Below are 27,953 nucleotides of genomic sequence, written 5' to 3'. Positions count from 1 at the left end.
AATATACTAATAATCAAAATAAGAGATTAAATTACATAAATATTAAAATATAATAAATTCAGTAGAAGAGAGAATTACGTAACTAACACCTTGAAATAAACACCATGAAAGAGAGGGAGTACAGATTGTAAATCAAAGGTGCAAAAATGTCTTCCTATTTCGACCTACACTAATTAATTCCTAGACCCTAAAACTATTACCAGAAAATCATGATGGTAATCTACTTTAATTAATTACGTACTCACGTCATCACGTAATGCCTGACGTCGGACTATACTTAGTACATCTTAATTCTTAATTACTCCTTACTAATAACCCTACAAGGCTCCAACTCCATTTAATTACCATTTTTTAATTCCAAAAATAAAAGATAAATAAAATGAAGATGAGAACTTGAATTTTTTAATTCTCTCTCCTCCATTAAAATAGACAGCTCGAATATAAAACTGTCCCCACCAAACTGTCACTGTCCCCTTGGACAGCGGGACCGACATCGCCACGTGGCGACAATCTTACCCCTTGCTTTAAAAATAATCATAAACCGCTGATTCCTGCCTTGATGATTCCTTAAACGACGTCGTAGGCGGCGTCAATGACCTCACAAGCGCGAAATTCAACCCTTTAAAAAAAGGGTGGGTCTTAACATCTGCAGCTCCACGACTTGACCCGAGACGTATTGCCGGGTCTTTTTTTAGTAACTGTGAAATGAGATCCCGAGCGTGTGCTTCGCACGTGGTTGAAGGTGTATGTGTAGGGAATGTCAAGGGTTTCTTTAAGATGTTTCGCAGTGTAGCAGTATTAGATGCACCCGCAAATGGAGTCCTTCCATAAATCATCTCGTACATGAATATCCCAAATGCCCACCAATCAACAGCATTTCCATGGGAGTTTCCAGAAGCTACTTCAGGAGCGATATACTCGTGGGTCCCAACAAAAGAACATGATCTAGCAGTCACCGGTTCAGCAACGAATAACCGGCTACCTGAACCGATTAGTGTTTGTATTTTTTTAGACCGGAAAAGACGGTTATAAGGGAGGCAATTTGATAATGGAGTTTTTCTATTTTTGGTTTTGTTGAGATTATTATTATTATTATTATTATTATGTAAAGGAGGAGTCGTTGTAGGGGATGAAAAATGAGGAGAATGGACGGCTGGGATTGAATCAGAACATAAGGAGAGGTCGAAATCAGAGAGCATGATATGACCGTCTGATCTAACTAAAACGTTTTCAGGCTTTAAATCTCTGTAGATGATACCTAGCATGTGGAGATATTCCAAAGCAACCAATACTTCTGCAGCGTAAAACCTGATTCACACATTAAACACTGTTAGCACTTACCACTTAGCAGTAGCATCCTCGTCTACTCGACTCCCATCATCTAACTATACTTCTCACGTGATTTATACAAATTGTCGTATAAGACGATTTTAATATGAGACACTCCAACTAATAGAAGTACAAATTATATATACTTTCTTGGTTCTATTTTACTTGCACTAAAATCAAATGTTGGATTATTTATTATTTTATGATATTTCTTTTATGATATGTTTATTATATTATACAAGGTAAAATTTAGTTATGTAATATCTTATTTTATTTGTGTTGTCACTGATTTTATAATATTATTTTTTATAAATCTTACTTATAAACAACTCTAGATATAAACATTTTAATACATGATTTTGCATTGATTGCGCAATAAAGCTTTGTTTGTATAAGTAAAAAAATATATTATAATTTTTTTATTAAATTAAAACACTAAATAACCTAAAATTGAATATTCACGGGTTTTGCATATTAAAATAATCAGATATAATATTAAGTTCAACACAAAACATGCTGCGCCTTATAATCGGTTTGTATAATCTTGGCATATGAAGTAAATAGCACGCATCAAATTCATAACTTTGGAATAAGTATATTGTAGTCATTAAAATATTTCTCATTCAAAAAAAATCCACTAAAATTTAAGTTTTTTCTCTTTCACATTAATTTTGCCTCACACAAGTAAATCTTATATGAGATCATCTAATCATGAAAGAAATCAATATAATTAGTTTATTTCTTTAATTAATCATTTTAAGATTTTAAGTGTATAATTAGTCAATCTAATAAAAATAATCAACTGTAAGATTATCTCATTTGAAAAATTATACTTATTTAAATATTTATTAGTTGTGTGTATGAATTAAGCCCAAAGCAATAACGACTAGAGAATATCCCAATCTTTCCAAATCCAAAGCAACAAACAAAATACCGACAGTTCCAACATCACCTAAAACTTTTATGAAGCCAAAATAAAAAAATTGGATAGATACATAATGTCGCCCTTAATCGGGGTAACATTTATGAATACGTACGGAGTATTATTCTACTACTTTAAACCAAAAACAGTAATGGTTATTTATCATTGTTAGAGCCTTATTTTGGTAAAAGGTATCTGTGGGGATCAAATGGTAAAGTAATGAAAATAATTAATAAAAAGGAAAAAGTTTTATCTTATAAAAAGGCATATGCAAACAAATGTTTTGGAAGTGTTCATTAATTGAAATAATAACTTATGTTAATGTAATATTTGATGATGAATGTTAAATTTGATGTAATTTTAAGTTATATAATTGATGTTTTTAAAATAGTTTCTAATCAAATGGGAGCATAATAATTCATTTTGTATTATTTAGATGAAAAAACTATTGCATTATAATTCAAAATGATGTAAAATAAGTGGACTAAATTGTCTTTAAAAGATTGTCGCACTTTTATTTTTTAACAGTCTAGCTCTACTTTGCAACAAATTTCTTTTATAAAAATATTTCACTTATTTTCATTTATTCTTATCTATACATTCCAATTCTCTTTTTTAAATATCTACACAATTTAAAGAGTTTTATAATTTCTAACTTTTGTGCAAAATACTATACCTTACAAAAAGCTTGTTTAAGGAAAAGAAATACATTTAAAAAAGGAAAATAATTAATTTATTTTATTTTTCAAAAAAAAAAGTATTTTTACATATTTATTTTTTTGGAATGTAACGTACATATACTTTAATTGTTCTTACTTTACTGAAAATAATACCTCCAAAATTTACTACATTTACTTTACTACTACCACTCCTGACTCCTTTCTGTTCATTATAATCGATTATTATGTAACACTCGTTCTTTATATTTACGAATAGCAGCCTTACTATTGTAAATCATTTAATGCTAAAACAACCTATCACTAGCTTTTCTCTTAATAGCTTTAATTAGAACTTAGAAACAAGCATCCATTAATCAAATTCAAATAAGTATAAAATGTGTCAAAAGAAAAAAAAAATTTATACTCCACAACATTTAAAGCCTAATAAAGCCATATATAAAAAGTTAAAATGTAAAAATATTTGGTGAAAAAGTATTATGTACATCATTTCTGCAATTTGCATTAAAATCCTAATATTTGGTGATTAAAATTTTAGTCTCGTATCCTAATGTTTTTCCCGTTTAGAATATTCTATTTTGGAGTGAGAAATTTGATTAAGATTTTTAAGACATCTATTAATGATAAAATATATCCATGTGAGAGCTCGTTAGATTCGTCTTAATATATACTTTTTTATTATATATTTTTTATAATTTTTTATGATGCGTATTTAGAGATATTAAGGCATAAAATTTACATTAAAAACTGTACAAAAAGTAAGCGCGAAGAACAAAAAAAACCGAGAGAGTAATATTTTTAAACTTTAACTACTTACTTATATAAAAGGGTTTTTCTAACCTATGCATTTGAATTAATTTACAAAATAGATAAATTTGCTGAAATAGGATTTAGAATATTCTCTAATATTGACAATAGTAGTAAACCTTTAGAGATTATAGTAATTTGACTTTAAAAATTTTCCTATTTTGTAATCTACATATATGCATAATGTGCATAGGTTAAAAAACCTAAGAAAAAAAATATTACTTTCCAAGTTAATTTCATGCTTCCACAAAAAAAGAATTCGAAGATTTTGTAATTTATTTTCTTTCAAAACTTACATGAAAAAAGTAGAAAAGCAGTACTAGTTGATGAAAAGAAAGAAAGAGCAAAACCCAAAACAAGCAAATCCCAGGATCAAAATCTGAGTAAATCTTTCTTTGATCAGTTATCTAATCCTAAATTGATTTTTTTAACATGATAAAAGAAGAAAAAAGCTTCATCATTTTTCTACCAGGATATTGCCAAAACTAGCAGACAATGCATTAACATATGAACAATATCTGAATCCCCTTGTCTCCATAAAAAACAATCAAACCTTAAGAAATTTTTTTACTAACAAACACAAATATATCCTCATCTCATCCCCAGACATTGACTAATGACTCCTGAAATATCTCTGTCCCTTTTGCAACTTCCCAAAAACTAATTCATTTCTAATTAATAATTAACCTGCAATTTGCAGCTTTATATTCTATAAAAGAATTATTTATTATAACAAATGTATCCCTCAAAAAGTTATTCATAATTCCTAAATTATTGAAGTGCATAATGTAACACCACTTCAAATTATAACACATATCATTGCAAAAAACCTATGATACTACTTCTAACTAATCAATCAATTGTGAGAAAATTATTGCATAATAGTTAGTAAAATAATAGGAGTAGTTTTTAAATGAACAAAGTAATAAATTATATAAATGATATTAAAATGATTTAAATATGTAGTTTGGATTAAAGAAGTAATGGGCTCATTTCCAACAAAAAAATTATAGAAAATATGAATAACCAACTAAAATAAAAATTAATGCAAATTGCGTGAAACAAAATAAAAAAAATAGTATAATAACTCTCCATCTTTTATAGAGAAAAAAAAAATACACATGTAATTTTATATGCCATATTTTATTATAATGGCCTAATATATGCTTTATCTTACATCACTATGATAAAAACAGATAAATTCTCTTCTATTGCGTGTACGAGATTTTTTATCCTTAAGTCTTATAAAAAAAATCAATTAACATAAAATACTTCATTTATTCACTATACTTGTTGAATTTAACCATTTAAGCAATTCAATAAGTTATTAGTTATTATGTTTATATATTAAACTATATACATCTAAAAATTATAAAAAATTTAATATTATGAAAATATACAATTAGATGATTCAAACAAGATCTTAATTGACTATATTTTTCCGTACACATTAGTCAAAATGTAAAATAAGCTTAAACGGTGATTAATGTCAATAATCACAATGTAGCAAGCATTTTGGGTGTATCATACCTCCAATAATTAAACTACTCTTTAATCTTTGTGAGCAGCAAACTCGCGGCGAATGATGAGTATAACTTTGAGGCTTTTGAACCAATGAAAATATAATTTGAATTTGAATGAAAAGTCGAATATATTCTTGGAAAATTTTGTGTACTTGCACTAATTATACCTCCAAACTAGATTGAAACAAGCGCGAAAATGAAAGCTGAAAAAGATAAGATACCTGGCGGAGGAGAGAGAAAATCTTCTAGAAGGTAAATTATGACGAAGTGAATGCAAGTCACCATTAGAACAATACTCCATAACAATACAAGAAAACTGCGAAGCATCAAAATGCGTATACAAACTTGGCAAAAATGGATGATCAAGCAATTTAAGTATCTTTTTCTCCATTTCAGCCCTGTGCGTCTTTTTCTTAACCGCCAGAGCTTCTCGATCCACTACTTTCATGGCGTACTCACACGACTCATCGCATTTAAGCCGACACAAATACACCGTACTAATATCGCCGGCGCCGATCCGTTTAATCAATTTGAAATCAGTTAAACTTAACGGACGATTGTTAACGGCGTTAGAGGCGGAAATAATGGATTCAAAAGCTGAATCGGAAGATCTGTGTGGTTTTAAGAGGGAGAAGTTTTCTGGCGATTGGAGTTCGTAACTGGAATACGTCATTGAATTTGAATATGAACTGTTACTGGTTGATTCTGTGTCGTCGGATGATGAATATTTAGGGAATTGTTGTAGCATTATATTGTTGTTCTTGGTAGAGATGGATTAATGGCGGATTTTGATCTTGATATTGATTTTGAATTTGATTCATGCAGGGATGGATATAAATGAACGATTGAATGTTATTTGATGTTGGGATTTTGGTTGTTTGTGATATAGAGAGAGAAAGCAGAGGGCAGACTAGAGAGAGAAAAAGAGAAAAGAACAAGGGAAATGGTAGTTGGGACTTAAGGGTGAGAGGGTATTTATGATGTGTGTCTGTAAGTAAGACAAATGTTTTTTAAATGTGGGTAAATTTTGTTGACTTTTAGCATTCTGTATATGATATATAATTAGAGTATATGATAGTATATGATTTAGAGTTTTAAACCAATTGCTTGTAATTGTATAGATGAATCTATAAAATAGAATAACCGGTAATTATATAGACTTATCTTATGGGGAAAAATTTTATACAAAATTGATTGTATGTATATCGTGCATCATTCTTAGACTTAGAATATACTTCCTCCATTTTATTATACTTGTTATATTTGATTTTTTATACAATCTAATGTGTTATTTTATTTATTTATATGCTGAATTATAGTAATTAAGAGTTAGAAAATACTCCTAAGTTAGAAGTACTATAGTGAAGAGCGAATAGTACAAGCTATGAAGCTAATGAAGAAGCAAATATAGCGTTGTGCGTATATAGACTAAGTAGGTGAAATTATACATGCGTCAAAGATGTTAAAATTGGGATTCTATTTGGAATCGTTCAAACCTATAGAATCAAATTGGTTGAATCGATTCGTAGAAAATTCTACGATAAACTTAAATTTATTATCTTTATCACCTTAAAAGTTAAAGTTTATTATTTAAAGTTTCATTCACTTCATTTTTAAGAATGAAATTAAAAAAATATTTAATAATTAGTTTTTATCTCCATATCGATAAAGGAATTTACTTTTTAATAATTAAGATAACGGATCGTTAACTTGTAAGAAAAATTGGTACATGAGAAAAATTTAAAAAAATTAAGAATAAATTTGCAGAACAAATCGTAAAATCGTAGAATCGTTACGATTTTACCTACGATTCGAATCGCTCGTTTATTGTTGGATCATAAAATCGTAAAATCGTAGATTAGAATCGTGATTTTAATAACCATGACATACGTACTAATAAAAATATTAGAAAATGATAAATATCATCGTTAAGGGGTCTTGAAAAATATAATTATTTTAGTGCATAATATTAATTAAATGAGAAATATAATTTTTAAAAATTTGAGCTGAATTAGGTAAAGTATTTATATAATTATTGTAGTAATTCTATATGTCTAACCTAGAATTTGATACATTCAATTGAATGAGAAATTGATGCATCGATAAAGAATTTTCAAATACATTATTTTTAATTTTTGCTTTAACAAATCATGCATTCGATAAATTTAATCAAAATAATATATATTTACATTATACTTTAATGTTATATTTTTATATAGTCCATACTAATAAATATGTGCAATGCACAAATTACTATACTAGTATAACATATCAATATATTCTCATTTTAGGATACTTTGGTTTGGACCATATGATGGTTAAAAAATCAATCAGCTAGTCTCTTGAGAGACTGTCTCTTTGAAAGACGTATCTCAAGCCTAACTCATTAAAGATTAGTGTCTACTTATCTTATTCTTAATGTCTACTTACATTATTCTTAATGCTTACTTACCGTATCCTTAATATCTACTTTCAATAACTTAAATGTCTACTTGCATTATTTTTAATTCCTTACAAAATTTTAAAAAATATATAATGGACCAGTTCAATTAGAGACGATTTCTCTCTCAAAGAGACCGTATCTCCCAAAAATTTGTGAAAATCAATATTATCCCACTCATTAAAAAAAATTTACCGCTACTCCTATTAAGTTTCATGACCCTCTTTAGGATATAAAATGCATTTAATAAATTGAAAAAAGTATATAAAACAATTAAAATAAATAAGATAATGAGTATTAAGATTGACTCTATTATAAACAAAAAAAAACACCGAACAAATCAAAAGTGTCGACTCTTCAGGCTCAGGCCCAATAATTTTTTTTTAAAAAAGGAAAAATCTAAAAACTGACGCGTGTGTTTGACCCTATTTGGAGTTGGTATTATAACCTATTGAAGTTGTTATCATAACCTATTAAAGTTGGTATTTGGAGTTGGTGTTATAACCTATTAAAGTTGGTATTAGTACCAACTTTAATAGGTTATATTACCAACTCTAATAGGTTATAACACCAACTCCAAATAGCATTATACATTGTGCGCTTTTTTGGTAGTTGTTTTATTTTTGGAATAATGAGCTGACCAATTTGAGCCGCATCTTTTATAAAGACGATCTCAAGTAAGAATTTGTGAAAGCTAGAAACAAAGTTGTTTTCATTTGATGTTTTCATGAGGAGAGATTAAATATTTGTAGGGTAAATAAAAGTTAAACTAAAAAAATAAGGTTTTTGGACTAAAAAATTAAAATATTATTGTTAAATGTAAGAAATAATTGTAAAGTGATTGAAAAGTAGAAAGAAAAAAATTAGTCCTTTTATTTTTGGGATAATATTTTTATCCTATTGGGATGGAGGACAAATACTTCCCTCCCTTCTCACCCAAAAATAAAGTTGATGATCTTCCATTTTGTTCATCTTCTCATGCCATTATATTTATCTTCACAAATTCTTATATAAGATGGTTTCACCGTAAGACATGCTTTATATTTGGGTCAAATAGCTCAACAATAAAAATTTTAACTTATGAGCTTCTTGTTTTGAGATCGTCCCACTGTGAGACAGTCTCATACAAAACGGACTGATTTATCTTCCATCTTCCCTTTTAAATTCACTTATACTTTTATTTGTATAGTTTGACTTTTATTTTTTCTTTAAATATTTACCCTTAATATAATCAAGCTTTAAGAAGAAAAACTTGTACATAATTTTTAAAAAAATCTACACATTAACATATATTTATGTAAAATCTTATTAATTGACCGATAATATAGAATTTTATTATAAATTTCTTATTTTTTTTAATTGTCCATGAAATACATTGATTGATATTAAACCTCCAACATATACTTTGAAATGAGAACACCAAATAAGAACAAAGGAAAAGTACTATTTACTCCACCAAACAATGCCAAAAAGTAATATGTTTGTTATGTCTAAAGAACTGAAATACTGAAATGATGGTTTTATCATTAACTCCTAGTAGCGTAGTGAAGTACCAATAGGAGTAATTAAAGAACTCTATTGGTAAAAATGGCAATTATATCAATTTTGCTATGATTAGTTGTATAATATTTATTTAATTTTTAAAAATTTTTTAGAAACTTTGTTTCTTAAAATTATTCTCACAAGGAACCTTCAAGAAAATTCAAAATAAAAAGAATTTTTATATAATGGATATATTAATTTATTCAATAATAAAATTTAATAGAGGAAAAATAAGGACCATAAATATTAAAAAAAAAATACTCCTATTATAATAAAGTTCGTAGAAAAATATAAAGACCATAACTATTAAAAAATATTTTGATAAAGTTAGTAGAAATTGTGGAGACCATAAGCAATATGAAAATGTTAAATGAAGTTAGTGGAAAATATATAGACCATAAGCATTATTAAAATATTAAAATGAGGATGAATAAGGTTAATTATGTCCAAAAGTTGTAATATAAATAGAAAGATTTCTTATAAGAATAAGAAATAAAACAACTTAAAATGCAAATGAGAACAACTTTAAGGAACAGAGAAAATATATTATTTCGTTAATTTTCATCCACACATAAATTTCATTTCATTTACACTTTTTTTTTTCATTTCTCTATAAATCACATTTATTATTTCACTTTTATTATTTTTCTTAATTTGTTCAAATTTATCCTTAGTGTATACTTTCTCCATTCCATTATACTTACTACATTTCACTTTTTACGTAATCCAACGTGTAATTTTAATCATTTATATCTTAAACTATGATTAACTAAAAATTATAAAAATTTGATATTATGAAAGTATTATACAATTTAAACAAGGTTTCATTTGACTATGTTTTTTCTTATATATTAACCGCAATATATAAAATAAACTTAAAAGATAAATAGTAACAGTAAATCTAATATAAGAACTATTTTAGGAGCAGTAAATATGGAGTACGACCAAAGGGAGAATGATATGACACAAAGTTTGAATTTAAAGACATGTTATGTTATGGTTTAAACAAGGTACTCCACGCCCACGCGGCTAAGTTGTTTTCACACAAATATGTGTGTTAATTATATGCCCATTATTGGCTATTGCTGCATCCCTATTCCTATATGATCATTATGAATCACAACAACGCTAGGATGATGGCCCGGTGGGTGGCCCGTTCATGCTATCATACACGACATCAACACTTTATTCACAAATATCGCTATGAGACAGAATTATTATAAGCCGCACCTTATGGAACCTTCATTTTGAAATACTCACTACATTACGGTTAACGATGTTATTTATCGTTCAAGTTTATATTATATATTGCGGCTAATATGTAAGAAAAAATATAGTTGAGTGGGATCTTGTTTGAATCGTCTAATCGCATACTTTCATAATATTAATTTTTTAATTTTTAGATGTATATAGTTCAATATATAAATTATCAAAATAACATATTAAATTGTGTAAAAAGTTAAAATTTGACTACTACACAGTTACCCTAAACATGAAAATGCGAAGTATCTCTGTCTCCTTAGGACTACATTAAAGAGAATTGGAGCGGATATGAAGAGGAGTATGTGAAGTTGTACTATATTTCGTTATTTAGTGTAATATTGGACTACTTCCTATATGTATGAATTTTGCACATTTTCCATTTTGATCTATATTTTATAAGCTAAGATTTTTTATATTTTTATTTTTGGCCATAACTTATATTCTTTTTTTAATTTTAATCTATATTTTTAATTTATCTTTACATCTCATATTTCTATCACTCATCCACAAAATTGTTTCTCCTTTTCTTGGTATTTCGATTATATGTATTTGTAGCAAATACTGTGAGACCGATGACAGTGCAATCCAAATTTGACTATGATATAATCCAACTAAATCATAGAAAATAATCGATTCAAATTTAAGTCCGAGTCCATAATCCGACCATAAATTGCAGTCATAGCTCATAAAAGCCCATAAAACAACCATCCTCTGACTCCAAGAACAGTTGATAATATAAAGGAAAAATTATCGTGAATCATACGACCTTTCGCTAATTCTCACAATAATACTAACTATTGATTAACCATGAATGATACCAACTTAGGACATATTTTCCTAGAATAATATCAACTTAAGTTTATTAACTAATTTACCAATTTTTTTTTTGTTTTATAATCACCTATAGTTAGATTTTTAACATGTTAGGGATTTTCTAGAAAATCACCCCTTTAAGTTAGTATTATTCATGATTAATCATAGTTGATATTATTATAGAGAAATTAACAAAAAGTTATATTATTCACAGTAATTTTTCCTAATATCAAAATTCATTATTATATTCAAGAACTATCATAGAACATAAAACTAGTAATCAAATCACAGTGAGACTTTTTCTATAGGACTAATCTAATATACATTTTCAGTCATAAAATGATCACTTATAATTTTAAAGTAACCACTTATAACCTTAAAGTGTTCACTTTTATAGTCTTAAAGCGTCATTTATAACCTTAAAGTGATCACTTGCAATTTTAAAGAGAAGAATTAGAGAAATAAGCATATTGTATAGATTCTCTCATATATGGGCTCGTCTCATGATGAGGCGTTCTCATACAAGACAAGCTGCATAACACCCACATGTACTCTCTCTTTTCATTTTAGTTTGCCCTAATGATTTTGCTTTCTTTTCTTTTTTGGCAATGGTTTCACTCTCCTTCTTTTAATCTCATTCACAAACTTATTATACTCTATCTTTGTCTTAATCATTCATTTTTATCATCCCCTTACTTTTGTCTCAATCTCCAATCTAATTTCCTTTTCACTAATTTCATATCTTACAACTTATACAAAATAAAAAAGACAGATAAAATACTTTGTCTAAATAGTCTATTGAGAAGTATGTAGGGACACTGGCTACGAGGGACCACCACGCCCAAAAGTCTGTTATGGACCCTTGACCCATGAAAGGCCCAATCATAATACTCCGTAGGTTTGCTGATTATTGAACCATTTCCCTAACGTACCCATATTGATCCAACTTCGAGTGTCATTAAACACCAATGTGGAGGGTCAAGCTATAACCACCACGTCTTATCACTACAACGGGTTAGTTATTTAAAAATTTATAACCAATCATCGTGATTTGTAAATTACCAAAAAACAAAAAGAATAATAGTAAAATAAACAAGATAAAAAAAAGTAAATTAAAATCACAAAAGTCCCACCCTATCAAATCCTACCTGGGTGATTTATTAACTTTACAAATCAACATTATTTACTAATATCTCCTCGTTAGTTATTAGTGTAGTGTTAATATGTGGTCGAATCCACAAGAATGGTCAGTACTAGTGACAACATATGTTAATTAGAGTGACTAATTTGATCAGCTTATTTTATGAACTAATTTGATTGACTGGTTTTGAAACCGCTACTAGAAGCAACTTGTTCAAAAACAACTTATTCATAATAATAAGTTGTTTCAACTAACTAATTTACCAAATACTAGCATTAGATGGTTTAATCACCCTATTAAATAACCCGATAAACTATTTTACCAAAAGACTCTCTAAAGAGTATCTTTTAGCCATCCCTATCAAATGATTTTTCAAAGTAAAGATTAAACAACAAAAAAGACAATCTACTTGTGCAAGAAGAAACGTACTTATGATTCTTCAAATCTTGCATTTATACCAATTTTCTCCCTTTATCTTTCCCTTTCATTAATAACTAGTTATACTCATAGAGGACTCAAAGAGGAAATCAACTAATCAAGCATTCATTCCCCATCATTATCTAATTACAAGTTACAAAATCTTAACTATCTATTTCTTCACAAGGTGTAGCTTACACAAGCTACTCATCAATCCAAGATTATCATAACTATCAACCCAGTATTCCGTACAGGTCGGGTCCGAGAAGTCATAAATCCAAGATAACATCTCCAATCTACACATGAAAAACACTACTTGGTTTTGCATTTTCACTTTGCTAATTATAGCATGTTTTCTAGGTAATCCTTTTTAAATTCCTATGTAGATGGGACTTTTTTATATTGGGTGTTTGCTTTGGTAGAAAATATTTTTTTTTGAAAACATAAACTATTTTTGAATGAAAAATCCGAATGATTGATTTTTTTTCTTTTGTTTGATTTGATGAAATATTCTTTGGAAAAAATAAAGGTGATATTGGTGGTGAAAAAATGAAAAGAATTTATTAATTTACATCTATTTTTTGAGGAAAATGTTTGCAAAGTGACCGAAAACTCTTTTCCATCAAAATTTTAAATTCCAAAAAATACTTCCTTTAGAATCAAACCCTTTTATTTTTGAAGATAAATTCAAAACTCTTTTCCACCCAAATTTAAAATCTCGAAAACCCTTTTATTTTTGAAGAAAAATTAATTGTTTATAAAATGACAGAAAGCTCTTTCCCACCCAAATTTAAAATTCCGAAAAATATTTTCTCCTGAATCAAAGCCTTTTATTTTTGAAGAAAAATTAAATGTTTATAAAGTGACAAAAAACTCTTCATTTTCCACCCAAATTTAAAATCCCGAAAAATACATCATCTTCATCATCATACCCAGTATATCTTGCTCATAGGAAAACTATGATCAGGGTTTGGGATGAGAAAGAAGACGGCAGCTCATACCTATAAAAGAGAGTGCGGTCAAAACACTCCCAAAAAATACATTTCTTTAAATTAAACGCCCTCTTAATCATTTGTATGTTTATAATTTATGTGTTGTGTTGTTTCATCTTATAAAACTAGATTACACAATGGGAAGAATAATTATGCAAGAAAAGGCAGAAGCAAGTAATATTCCAAATTCAATAATAAGCCAATCACCACCAGAAGGGAACACAACATTTTTAGACGGTACAACATGGTGTGTAGCACTTCCATGGGTATCCCAAACTGATCTACAAATAGCACTTGATTGGGCTTGTGGGGCCGGTAACGCGGATTGTAGACCCATCAAACCCGGCGGGTCTTGTTATCAACCCGACACGGTGGTGTCTCATGCTTCATATGCCTTTAATCTTTACTATCAACAAAATGGTAACAATGCCATTGCTTGTAACTTTGGTGGAACTGCTACTTTAACTAAGAAAGACCCAAGTAATTAGCTTGTTCCCTTTACTCTTTGAGTCTTTGTTATTTTTAAAAATAATTTTAAAATAGGCTAGATAATTTCTACAGATAAAAAGGAAAAAAATTTATTAGTTATTTCACTAGGTGGTGAGAATCAAATCATTATTAGGCTGATATAACCATGAAAGGAAAACGCTTCAACTACCAGCCCAACCTATCATTTTTCCTCTTCTTTGTTATCTAGTAATTCATCGATTGAGAATTGAGTAACGTTTTATGATCTCAGTTAGAGAGTAAGTATCATTTTTCAAGAAAAGTCATGGGTTCGATACTTATTTATTATTTTCTTTCCCTTAGCCTATATTGTAATCAAAAAAATACTTCACCACTTTCTTTTTTTATTGCTTTTATTAGCTAGGTATAAATGAAATAAATGTATAAGAAACTTACAATAAAATTATTAAAATTAATCACGGTGATTAAACATTTTTGTTAAAAAATCTAAACTAATGTTATTTTAAACAATTATAGCTTAATCAAGGCTATGTATATTTTTGGTTATGTTTGGTAAATGACCTTTTTCATTATTTTTTTTTTGTTAATTTTTATATTTGACTTTTTGGCTGGTCAAATAACCAGAAAGTGTTGGTAAATAGCTTTTCGGCTAGCTAAAATGATGTCTTTTAAACCAAAACTATAAAGCTACTATGAGAAGCTTTTTATCGGTTTTGGCTTTTTGACCTGTAACTAATCTTTACCAAACATCTGTATAACAATTGCTTTATACAAATGTCGCATTAGTCAATACTTTTAACTGATTAAATTAGCCAACAACTACAACGAGCAACTATTAGCCAAAGATGAATTTTTTTTATAAATTTACATATTTTGTAATGAACAAATGCAAAAAATGTTGATTTTGTCTTTATTTCTTGGAGATATATATGAATTAATTTTATGTATTAACATAATGGACAAACTATTGCAGGTTATGGTAGATGTGCATATGATGTTTCCAGGTATTATTAAATTTCAAAATTATAAAAATGGTTAATAATTATATAAATTATTAGTGTAATATTATTGGACTAATTAAATTATTTGTGGGGTTTTCAGGCCTCTAAGATCAGCAAATACAAAGGTGGATGTACATATGCAAAGTGTACTCATCATAAGTATTCAGTTAATGTTGTTAAATTGGTGGGTAATTCTTTGATTATGTTATGGAAGACATATAATATTAATATGCTAAGAAATTAATAAATTAATTAATTAACTAGTTGTATGATATTATTAATTATATTTTGGTAGACATAAATATGCTTTACTTGAAGTTATGTCAAGAATATTAACAATGGAACTTGCTTTTTGTCCCCATATTTATTCACCTTTTTGCTTAATGCTTACTTTTGACAACAAACATTCCCTATTCAATATTTTTCTTACCGAAACCAATACTGATTTTGCTATATTTTTTTTAAAAATTTTTGTTTAATAGAATTTGCTATATTTTTTACCTTCATCACTCTTTTTTTAAATTAAATTCACATATTTCATTTTTTCATTTCAATTATACATTTTTTCTCTTTCCTACAAAGCACAATTTTTTAATCCTTGTAGCAAATAATAAAAGAAAAGAGGAAAAAAATGTATTTCTTAGTTGTTACTCCCTCCATCCCACTCAATTTGCATTATTTATCATTTTAATCCGTCCAACTTAATTTGCATAATTTTTATTTTTAGACAATGACACAACTTTCTTTTAATTTAGTCCGTGCATTGTAACTCCATATTAATTCATCTACACAATTTATATTTTCTCTTAATTTATTATTATTATCCACCTTTTTCTTAAAAAAAACTCTTACTTTCTCTTTGCTACTATTCTATCGGGACAAAGGGAGTGAGTATTGCCAAGTTGAATGTTGTCTAGATCTTATAATCATTATTAGGGTTAACTAATAAGAGCTCCTATTCAAATATTACTACAATGTGTAATTTTTATTGTGAATATCTTTAACTACTATATTTATTTTTAATTGTGAAGTTGGATGATTTTAATCTTTTATATATTATTACATTCAAAGTCATTCGTGACAGACGCTTTTATAATTGTAATTTTACTCGCCAAAGATCCATTAAAGATCGAAATCGATCCTCTATAAAAATGACTCATTTCTTTTATTTTGCCTAAAATTCCTAAAATGACATAAACGATACTAAATTTACATCCATTTATAAATTAAGGTGGGTTTTCTACAGCTTTTCTAGGCAATTTTTTTTAAAGAAAAGAGACGATTCCTTTGCAAAGCAAAACTAAATAGTTTTAATTGACATAGAAAAATTATAAATATTGATAATTAGAGTTTTAAACAGAATATTTAGGGATAATGGAAAGATTTCATCTGAAATAAGTAAAACCCACCCGAATGCTATCCAAAGGAATACTATACATCGATTCACTAATTACATTAGCAATGTAACTCGAAGGTTCACTCAATTTTAGGGCATGGCACCGCGTCAAACAATTAGAAAGAGGTTGACTAGCACATATACTTGATGAGTTACTCCTTTTAAATCCAATTGGTTTAGGATGGAACCTCATCGGGTTTATAAGCAGTCAACTCTCCTCTTATGAAAAAATTGAAAAAATTAAGCTTATTATCAAAAAAAAATCCTAAAAGTTCGGAAAAAAAATCTCAAAATAAGCTTCAGAATATTTTGATAACTAATAGCAGACAAAGAATTTTGATTTTCTTTTACCAGTTTATTTGTTCGCATATAATAATAGAGATCATACCTGATCTCAGTTTTAGCATGGAGAAGCTTATTTTGAGAATTAAAATTTTCTAAAGCTTATTTGGAGAATTATTTTTAATAATAAGATTATTTTTTTCAATCTTTTCCTCTTATGCGGGATCTTATTGTGTAGTCCGTTAACAAATTTATCACTTATAACTTGCAAGGTTAAAAAGTCGATAACACACCAACCAAACCGAAAGGATTCCTCCTGATGACTTCCTTCAAATGGGCTCTCTCTCTAAAGCTTCCCATAGATCAGCATCATTGTGTTCATCGAAATCCTCTGACATTTTAACATTTCATTTAACCTCGTGTGCAACAGCCGAAATAAGATATGAATAAAAAGACTTAACTAACAGTCCTAGATGAAGAGCGTGGAGCATAGTTTAAAAACAAGGCAGCATCGCATCAACCGTGTTGTAAAGGTTTCTAAACAAACGAACCGATATTTCCCGCGTTGTAAAAGTGAAAAAAAATCCGAGTTTTGGGCCGTATCAAGGGATATCTTGTAATTTGACCGATATTTAAGCGTTATGATAACCACATCACTCTTGTTACCACACCATCATTCCTTTACCAATCGCGACCATTTTCGCATTTTAACACTATTATGTGGAGAATCTACATATTTAGATATATTTCAACTTTTGATAATGAGATGATAGCTTAAGAATAACATGAAAGTGTGAACAAAGATAGATTCACCAAGAGTATATGAATCGTACCTGAAAACAAAACAGGTGCTTGAGGTATGATTCCGAGAACTTTATGCAGATCAGTAAGTCCAAATTTGGCCACATCACAGTCATCAATAGATATCATCCCGCGCTCAAGTTCTACAATACGGAACAATGCATTAAACATGCTTGATTTCCCTGCTCCAGTTCGTCCAACAATTCCGACCTTGTCACTTGGGCACTAGAAAGGAGACACTGTGAAGGACAGGGGGAAGTTCAGGTCGATAACGTAAAACCACATCCTGAAACTTGATGGACCCCGATGAAGGCCAACCAGGAGGAGGGCGATTGCTTTTGATAACTGGAGGTGCCTTAGACGGTATATCGATATATACAAATATAATACTAAGGGTCTATCAGAAACAATCTTTTTTATTAGTGTTATTACTAACAAGGGTAAGGTTGCATACATCTGAATCCCCCCAAACATCACCCTAGGTTGGAGCTACAAAGGGAACAGAACAATAAAAAAAATTTCTAGATCAGCTATGGACTTTTGCTAAATACAGTTCAAATTGCACCGTTCTTATACATCACAACAATGCAAAGCCTTAATCCCAATAATAGGAGGTTGGCTATATGAACCAAAATAAATGAACGTGAGAGATAATCTCTTTCAAAAATAGCAAGAAATTTATGAAAAGAAAATAGCGTAATAACAAATTTTCTCACTATGGAACTCATTAATAAATTTAGTGTGCAAAAAGTAATTGACGACAATAGTAAGTTATAAATGAAAAAACATACTGGGGAATATGTTAGCACGCCCTTCGAGACATTCGCTCCCGACCAGGAAGTTCCTCATACTCGATATCTTCAATCTGTTCATGCCTTATGGGAGTATATCCCGAGTAAGGATCCAGACTAGGAACGTAGACGAATAAAAGAACTCCGAACAATCCCTAAACAAACAGATACAACATATCTTACTCATACAAATCTCCTTGAGATAAGAGTGAATATTAGTCACAAAAACAATAGTGCCAAAGCTTCAAAACCAAAATATGTAGTCGGCTATATGAACCAAAATAAATCAGCATGAGAGGTCATCAGTAACATGTTGCTTATTTTTCCATGAGCTTTTTAGTCTAGTAGCTTACATCATGACCGAAAAAAGCTCCACCCAAGGCAGAATAATCATTCAATTCTGGTCCTCGGTAAATTACAAAGCAAGAAACAGTAAAGTTTCAATTAAACACGCGAGCTAAGCTTTCAAATACTTCCTTTAATTTCTGATTAAATGCATCATTTCTTATAATGAGAACTTCTTGCCGTGTGAAGGGGAAGTTTAGCATGAGCTCACACTACATCTACCCATATGCGGATGTAACAGATCAGTCCGTGATATTAACAAAAACTGACTTTATTAATGAATACTGTTGAAATATGTGGTGACTCGAACAGAGTGAACTCCGCGGGGCGCGGAGTACCTGATGTCCCAATCCGCGGGGCACGGAGTAGGTTCTGTCTCAGTTTCGCGGCTCGCGTAATGGCGGTTTCTTGGCACGTTTTTGGCCGGTTACCCTTAGTATTTGACGGTTTTTTGTATTTTCTTAACCCTAATTTCCTTTTATTATGAGGTATACTATATAAAGGCCCTATGTAATTAGAATTAGAAGGAGATGCAATGCAAAACACAAAGTGAGGAAAACTAAGAGAGAAAAAGTTTGGAGAGCCATTGTTGTGGTTTCTCGTGTTCATCTTGTAATCTCCCGGTTTATAGTGAAAAGTTTATTCTCGGTGCCGGTGGATGTATCTATCACGTTGATAGTGAACCACGTTAATTTCTCGGTGTGTTTTTCTTTATTGTTTGTTTGAATCTTTATTGTTTCATTATTGTTTTTGATCTTTGCTTCCGCTGTCGCACAACAATTGGCATCAAGAGCTCAGGTTTAATCCTAGGAAGAGTTTTTGAAGGAAACAATGATAGGAGATTCTACAATAAGAATTGAGAAATTTAATGGAAAGAATAGCTTTGGGCTATGGCAGATTAAGATGAAGGCGTTATTAAAGCAGTAGCAGATTTGGCGTCCGTTGATCCCAAAGAGTGCGGCATCTACGTCGGGATCTGGAAACGGATGGACTGATGAACAGTTAGTAGTGATGGAAGAGAAGGCTCATTCTACCATCTTACTAAGTCTTAATGATCATATCATCACGGAGGTTGCTGATCAGGAGACGACCGCAGAATTATGGTTAAAATTGGAGTCACTATACATGACAAAATCTTTAACCAACAAATTACTACTGAAACAGCGGTTGTTTAGCCTCAGGATGCAGTCAGGTACGCCATTAAGGGATCATCTAGAAAATCTTAATTCTATTTTACTAGATTTGCGTAATTTAGAAGTTAAGATAGATGATGAGGATGCAACGTTAATATTGCTTGTTTCTCTACCGAATAGTTATGAGAACTTTGTGGAGTCTTTTATGGTTGGCAAAGACTCGTTGACCCAAGAAGAAGTGAAGGCAGCACTTTATACTAGGGAGTTGCGTCAAAAGGCGACAGGTGATAATGAGAATTATGGCAGTGGGTTAGTTGTTAGGTCGGGAAGAAATTCTAGAAAGAAAAAGGGGTCTAACAATAGTAACGGTGCCAGATCGGATACTTGCAATAGTAGAGATAGGTCTAGCAACACTAAGACCATAATATGTTATTACTGTCAGGAACCAGGACATTTTAGGTCTAAATGTCCAGAATTAAAGAATAAATCTCAGGCCACAGTAGTCGAAAGTAAACAGAACAAGAGCTATGATTCGGAGGAAGATTTAGCATTGATTAGTTGTGTTGAGTCTAGTGATTTGGTTGATAGTTGGATTCTTGATTCTGGTAGTTCGTTCCATATGAGTCCTCGTCGGGATTGATTTGATACTTATGAGTCTTGTTTTGGAGCTTCAGTTACGATTGCTAACGGTACTCCATGTGAAGTAGTAGGTATTGGTTTCATGAGACTTCGGACTAGTGATGGGAGAAGGGTTACTTTGACTAAGGTGAGGCATGTTCCTGCATTGGAGAAGAACTTGATATCGCTTTGGACCTTAGATGATTTGGGGCTCAAGGGTGAGTTTAGCAATGGGGAAGTAAGTTTCTTAAAGGGTTCGGATTTGATACTTAAGGGTGTCAAGGTGAAATCCCTGTATGTCTTTCAGGGTGTTACGCTACTTAGTTCTTCAGTTAGTGCTTCTACTTGTCACCAGGAGATGACAATTTATGATAGGCATGGTCATATGGGTGAAAGTAGAGGGCTGGAATTGTCCATTGAGAATCGTCTTACAATTGTCCATTGAAGCTCATGATCACTTGTATGGTAAGATGGTTAGTTGGCTACATTTGGATAGTTCGTTTTGTGGATTTGTTATGTTCTGTGTTTTAGGTATTTTGTGGCATCATACCTATGGGATAACACCATTGCAGAACAGTGTTACAGGAATAGCAAATTGGACCTTGTTAGGGAGAGTCTTATGCATGCTCTCTAGTACTTGGTTGTTGAGTAGATACTGGATTAGTTTGTTCGATCGGGATTTACACACGGGATTAGAGGTGCCCAGTATGTGTGTGGTGTGGCTCAGTAGGGTATCGTGCTATCTCATATTTGCAGCAGCTGGTTATGGTGATAGTGGTACCGAGTTTGAGGTGGAGTATGAGGTTAAGTCCTCATCCATTTCTGTTCGACCCCAGATTGATGATGTTGATGCTACCCTAGGTATCTCTCTGACTATGATTTCTGGTGCTATCTTTATCTCTGTGGATAGTTTAAAGGAGTCAGTACAGGGAACATTCCGCCGATCTAAAGGGTTTCAAGAAAAGCCTATATGTGTTCTCGAGAAGTTTAATAGGTTGGCTGAAGGGAGTGTTGTTTTGGTTGCTATAAGTGTGGTAGGTTATGCATTGAACCTTGTGGGATTGGCAAGGTTGGTAGCCAATTTTGTGGAGTCACTTGGACCACCCTCTTATGAGCACGTAGTAGAGTATAGTGAGCGGGCGCAGTGGCTTGCTATGACTTTACGTATGAGCAAAGTGTGGGAACTGTTGTATGGACTGGTAGTGTTACTTAACTCAATTACATCACCTCATTTTGAGACTAAGTCGGTCTACATGTCTAGAGTAATGGTTCGGTGTTTGAAGTATGCTGTGATGTGTACTTGTTTTGCGCATGCCAGAAGTGTCATTTGTAGGTTTGTGACTCAACCTGGGTGGGGGCACTAGCAGGTAGAGATTTGTTCTCTCTACGGTTTGCTTGGATCAGCTGTTGTGTTTCTTATGTACGGGAGTGATATTAAGTGCTTTGTTACATCGGTTGAAGCTTGGGTTGTGTTCGCTGAGTTTGATTATGTCTTAATCTCGGTGATGGTTCTTTGTGATCAACCTTGGTTGGCTTTTGTGTACTACGATTGTGTGCTTAATGATCAGGTGCTTGATGTTCGAGAGAAGCACAGTGTGGTCAGATTTCATTCGGAATGCACGTACATGAAGATAAAGGTAAAGAAGGTAGGATGATCTGACAGTCCTAGTAGATTCTTTATTATGTTGGATTCATTAGCATAGGCCCTTAGAGGTGGTATGAGGGAGCTCACAGGTGGAGGTGTGCACAACCACAAGTTGGAGCTTGCCTCGTGTACTCGTGATGCAGATGGAGCATTATGAGTGAACTTGTGATGCTAGTTGAGCGTTATGAGTTGTTATACTTGGAAACGGGTATGTGATGGGTCTTAGTTGAAGACTTATCGGGATGGGTCTTGGTTGGAGACTTGTCGGGATGTATGGCTTATACTTAAGCTTTGCATCGGGTTTGGCTTGAGAATAGTTTTGCTTCACTATGGTTTGATGAGGTAGTGGTTGACTACGTGTTCTCGTCAAGGTGGAGATTGTTGAAATATGTGGTGACTCGAACAGAGTGAACTCCGCGGGGCGTGGAGTACCTGCTGTCCCAATCCGCGGGGCGCGGAGTACCTGCTGTCCCAATCCGCGGGGCGCGGAGTACCTGTTGTCCCAATCCGCGGGGCGCGGAGTAGGTTCTGTCTCAGTTTCGCGGCTCGCGTAGTTTTACACGGCTCGCATAATGGCGGTTTCTTGGCACGTTTTTGGCCGGTTACTCTTAGTATTTGACGGTTTTTTGTATTTTCTTAACCCTAATTTCTTTTTATTATGAGGTATGCTATATAAAGGCCCCATGTAATTAGAATTAGAAGGAGATGCAATGCAAAACACAAAGTGAGAAAAACTAAGAGAGAAAAAGCTTAGAGAGCCATTGTTGTGGTTTCTCGTGTTCATCTTGTAATCTCCCGATTTATCGTGAAAAGTTTATTCTCGATGCCGGTGGATGTAGCTATCACGTTGATAGTGAACCACGTTAATTTCTCGTTGTGTTTTTCTTTATTGTTTGTTTGAATCTTTATTGTTTCATTATTGTTTTCGACCTTTGCTTCCGCTGCCGCGCAACAAATACAATGATACTAAGGGACGTTTGAGTCTCCCAGACACTCCTAAGTATGGGACGTTCGAGTCTCCCAAACACTCCTAAGTGTTTCCAATTCTCTCTCAAGATATTTCCTCCCCTCCAAAACATCCCATACTTCCCTCTATTTATAAGAGATGGGAGGGTAAATACAAACAAGAATACAAGCTACTAAAAGACTACTAACAAAACACCCTAAAAATACAACTCTAACAACTTTTATTATTTTACATTATTTAAGACCCTATGCGTATGCCATGTATGACAGAGGACCATACAATCTCTCCCGCTTCTACTCACAATGGAATTTGGTACACTTACAACGCATCGATCTTATTTTGCATTCCCAAACCAAAAGGTGCAATTAAGAAAAACATAGAAAGTATTACTTTAGAATGAAAAGTATGTGAAGCAGCAAGACTTAAGTTCCTGAATCTAACAAGATGCAATAACAAACAAGCCATTTACATACGCCAGATCACATCAAGAAAATAAACATGATGAAGTTTGTCAAAAGGTTACAAAGATAAACACAACTAACCTGGATGATAAAGCACTGATCTAAAACAACAACAGAACCCAATTCACAAACTTAAACCAAACATAAATATACCATTGCACCTTAATTTTATATCTACATCAAGCAAAATCTATGCTCAAACAAAGACTTTGATGATATAATAGCTGCAAATGTTTTAAAATAAAGGTAATGAACCTCAACATCAAGAATAAGTTATCATTGGAGGCATTCAAGAAGAATCAACCTGTTATAGTGCTCCTTCACATATAGAACAAGACTGAGCATGACAGCATCTCCAACCAAAGCATAAATGACACCAAATCTAACAAACCATCGAAATTCTCGAACATAAACTTTAGTTTCTATGGCAATCATAACAAGCATCCACAACCAAGCAAGAACCTCAACGATTAACGAGAGTACCTGAAGCAGCAGGAAATAAGCACAATTAGTTATGCAACAAGTCATTTGTACATACATCCAGTAAATGCGGATTAAATTAGATATTGTCTATATATACTTAAGCTTGAACTCTAGTGGTCAATCCTTATAAATTTGTAATTGGATTTGTACACAACAAGACCTGCATAAAGTAGAGTTGACTACACACAAACCCAATGAAGATCCATTCTAAAATCAATTGGTATTAGGAGGAGTAGCCTGGCATCAAGTATATATGTTAGTCAACCTCTCTCTAATTCTTCAACGTGGGATCACATTTTGGTATTTTCCAACACTCCCCCTCACATGTGACCCCATTTTTCTAAATGACCGAGAACGTCATTCTTTTCGAACCCACTCATTATTTTTTATGAAAGACCGAGATTCTTAGTTTCCAATCGATCAGACATCTGTGATCTCTGATACCATGATAAACATGTGAGTATTTTCCAACAAATCCACTATAAGTAAACAACTATTGCAGTAAAAATAAACTCAAAACAACAATGCTTAGCATAAATTAAACCATCTCCAAACCCTTAAACGAGAGACGCACCTCATAAGGCGCAAGACCGGCCAGTCCATCCATAATTAACCTGAACAAAGGCTCAGCAGCAGAACAACCAGCCAAGCAAGCCAAAAAGTAATTATAATAACAGGACCTTAAACAATATTTTTGAGCTTTGGAGTTCTTCTGGGTAATCCAAATCCGGTACATACAAAGCCCCATCACAACCAAATGTGATAAGCAAATCACAATGGTGTCTGTAGCACAGGGTGTGAAAGGCCCAAGAGCATTCTGTATTTCTGTACTGCTGTTGCCCAGACGCCGTTTGCCACTGGCTGGCAATACCATTCCAATGGCTTGAAACCCATCAATTTTTACTCTTATGAAGCTGAATTTATAGATCAAAAGTCTCTAACCTGCATCAAAATCAGCCCCAATAAAACCATTAGAAACACATTGGTTATCACCAAAGAACAAATCAAACATGACAAACAGTGAAAGTCTAGGGATTGTTTGTTTTAGGAGAATGTTTATTTTCATAATTTATGTTGTTTGGTTTAACAAAGCAAATAAAATGGAAAACCCAGCACAAAAGAGTTTTCCTTTCCATCACTCCAAAAACATTTTTCTCATAAAATAAAAGGAAACCAATTTTCATCCATTATCGCATCCCAATAAGTATACTTCAACCATTAGTTTAAACTTTTGATTATAATAGTTTCATGACATGGCATTATAACTCAACGCGACAAGAGTTCACATGTTTGGCCAACTTTCATTATAAGTAGAACATTTTTAAGTATGAGATGGCTTTTAATGCATCCACGCTTCTAACTTAAAAAGCTCTCGTGTGACGGTTATGTTAATTAGTTAGAATATACTTTTTTTCATTCTAATTATAATTGTTAGATTTGACTTTTTTACGCAATTCAATGTATTATTTTGCATTTTCTTCATTAAATTATAAACATATAAAAAATTAATATTATAAAAGTATACATTAAACAGTACAATAAGATTTCACCTTATTATAATTTTTCTTTCGTCTTAAACGTAATACATAATATAAGCTTAAACAATAAAAAGTGTCAATAACCCTAAAGTAACAAGCATTTCATAACGGAGGACGTATATATGAGACTTCGACCGTTAACTTTAAGTTTTGGATATTTGACATTAGAGCAAAAATGAGAAGCAAACAGATTACAATAATAAGTAATGCACAAGCATGATTTTTGATTCTTGTTTCTTATAATCCAAACCCAAAAACCCAAAATTCAATGAAAAAAAAAATCAAAAAATGGGTGTAGATTGTAGTGCAAGTATTCAAAAAGGAATAGAAAATACATACATAAAAAGCTTTGCAGAAGTTTACTCCATGATTACTGCATAACAATCAGATAAACCCATGATAATAACCCAATTCAGAGAGGAGATTAATGGGCATCTTTAAGCTAGATAGAATGAAGACTGAAAATGAGAGTACCCAACAAGTTTAAGTGATTGTAATACTTTTCATAGCACGAGAGAAGATCACGACAATATATCATAGGAATAGCGGAATATGACAATTATAATTATGACTATGGGGTTAATTACTAATGGTCCTACACCTTCTCCATTCTCTAATGTATATTTTTTTTTAAAAATTTTTTATTATGTATATTTAGAGATATTAAAGTTTAAAATTTGTTTTAAAAAATATGAAAAAAGTAAATGAGAAGAACAACAAAAATAGAGAGAGTATTTTAATCTTAAATATCTCTAATTGTGTTTGACTAAAAATAATAAAAAATTGATTTTCATAAAACTTACATCAAAACAAATCAAACAAGATCTTATTCTTACTTGACTATATTTTAATTTATAGATTAAGAACAAAACACATATTAAAAGTGATTGATGAATAGTATTCAAAAATCAAATGACACAATGATAGTGAATAGAAGCGAATATTTTTTAAGTCAAAATGAAAAGTCTAATTTTGTTGGCCCGGTCTCTCTCCAATGAAATTTGATTTTACCAAATATCTTCTTAGACAGTCGGTTTATCCCACTAGCTTAGTTAGCAATTAAAATAACTAATTTCAAATAATCAAACAAGTCAACTAAAAATATAACGACCTACGAGTAAATAACAAATTGATCAGATTTTTAAGCCGGCTAAAAAATATTTTTAAAATCAAAATGAAATATCTAATTTTCTTGTTCGTTTGCTCTGTCACCAACAACAAACAGTCAACGGTTAAAATCCAATTTTATTAAAAATCGTTTAAATAATCAAACAAGTCAGCTAAAAATCTAAGGAGGGTATGAATAAATGACAAAAAGGTCAAGAATAATGTCTACTGGGCCAAATTCTAAGGTGCTGACTGCTTGCAGTGAGAATGGGTTTCAAAATGACTTGGAGATGCCTGCGTCACCGCTTACGCTGTATGTATTGCAAAATGTGCACACCAATCGTCACAAGTTTTGAACTAAAGGGTTTATTTGGGTTATCAAATTTATTTCGGGTAAAGTATTTTTTGTCGGTTTGAAATTAGATTTTATATCCATATAGTTTTTCACATTATTGTAAATCACTTTTGAAGTCAGGTCAAATCGTCTTTGGTTATAAGGTCGAGTAAATTTCGGCTCATTAAATTTATTTTGAACACCTCTAATACGAATTTTTGATCTAAATGCTAAAAAATTATTTATTTACTAATTTTAATTTGTTTTAACACAAATAGATGGGTATATGTCAAATCATTTAATATTAATGTTTTGTAGATTAGTTGATTAAAATAGTTTACTGTGACAAATAAACTATGTTGAACAAGTTGCTCCAAGCAACATGTTTAAAATCACTTGGAAAAATAACTAACTATTAGCTATTAATCATTGGTCAAATATTAATGTTTTTCCAAAATAGTACTATGTTTCCTGAAAATTACAACAAGTAAATAAAGTGAGATTAGTCTTAAATAAACTTAGTGCACAATAAAATAAAATACAAGTAATAATCAAGTCTATATATAAGACTTGTTCATTAATTTTGTTTATTGTAAAATTATAATAGTATACGTGTGATAAAAAATGATGATACCAAATAAAAACTAGCTCTGTAACCTTATTTGAACAAAAAAACGTTTTTATCTGTTAGTTTTCACTCTAAGGGCTATAAAAAAT

At 31.2% G+C, this 27,953-nt stretch overlaps 4 protein-coding genes across 7 annotated transcripts; 1 reads left to right on the top strand and 3 right to left on the bottom strand.

Annotated features, from left to right (window-relative positions):
- Window positions 1-77: 77 nt before the first annotated feature.
- LOC130824079 (protein kinase PINOID) lies at window positions 78-12,922 on the bottom strand. Its single transcript, XM_057688962.1, has 2 exons — window positions 5,480-12,922; window positions 78-1,308 (listed from the first exon to the last, which is right to left on the bottom strand). Exons 1-2 carry the CDS (start codon window positions 6,004-6,006, stop codon window positions 525-527), a joined length of 1,311 nt encoding a protein of 436 aa, XP_057544945.1. The 5' UTR covers window positions 6,007-12,922; the 3' UTR covers window positions 78-524.
- Window positions 12,869-15,691, top strand: LOC130824082 (glucan endo-1,3-beta-glucosidase 12-like). Its single transcript, XM_057688964.1, has 4 exons — window positions 12,869-13,234; window positions 13,996-14,346; window positions 15,308-15,338; window positions 15,436-15,691. The coding sequence occupies exons 1-4, from the start codon at window positions 13,177-13,179 to the stop codon at window positions 15,533-15,535; spliced, it is 540 nt and encodes a 179-aa protein (XP_057544947.1). The 5' UTR covers window positions 12,869-13,176; the 3' UTR covers window positions 15,536-15,691.
- A 952-nt stretch (window positions 15,692-16,643) lies between these two features.
- LOC130823427 (ABC transporter C family member 2) lies at window positions 16,644-18,542 on the bottom strand. Its single transcript, XM_057688047.1, is given in 4 exon segments — window positions 16,644-17,404; window positions 17,847-18,037; window positions 18,039-18,211; window positions 18,531-18,542. Coding segments are annotated over 4 exon segments (438 nt in total). The 3' UTR covers window positions 16,644-17,342.
- On the bottom strand, window positions 16,644-26,314 carry LOC130824080 (ABC transporter C family member 2-like). Of its 4 annotated transcripts, none has more exons than XR_009046670.1 (5): window positions 26,135-26,314; window positions 24,832-25,199; window positions 24,079-24,257; window positions 18,606-18,760; window positions 16,644-18,303 (listed from the first exon to the last, which is right to left on the bottom strand). XR_009046670.1 is itself a non-coding variant. In XM_057688963.1 (4 exons), the coding sequence occupies exons 2-4, from the start codon at window positions 25,129-25,131 to the stop codon at window positions 18,691-18,693; spliced, it is 549 nt and encodes a 182-aa protein (XP_057544946.1). In that variant the 5' UTR covers window positions 25,132-25,199; window positions 26,135-26,313; the 3' UTR covers window positions 16,644-18,690. The 4 variants fall into 4 exon arrangements, 1 of the variants encoding a protein (XP_057544946.1); XR_009046669.1 differs by having other exon boundaries at window positions 16,644-18,053; window positions 26,135-26,313; XR_009046671.1 differs by having other exon boundaries at window positions 16,644-17,957; window positions 26,135-26,313.
- Window positions 26,315-27,953: the final 1,639 nt, after the last annotated feature.

Source organism: Amaranthus tricolor, chromosome 9 (assembly GCF_026212465.1).
Source record: "Amaranthus tricolor cultivar Red isolate AtriRed21 chromosome 9, ASM2621246v1, whole genome shotgun sequence".
Lineage (NCBI taxonomy): Eukaryota > Viridiplantae > Streptophyta > Magnoliopsida > Caryophyllales > Amaranthaceae > Amaranthus > Amaranthus tricolor.
This window is presented reverse-complemented; position numbering and strand designations above follow the sequence as displayed.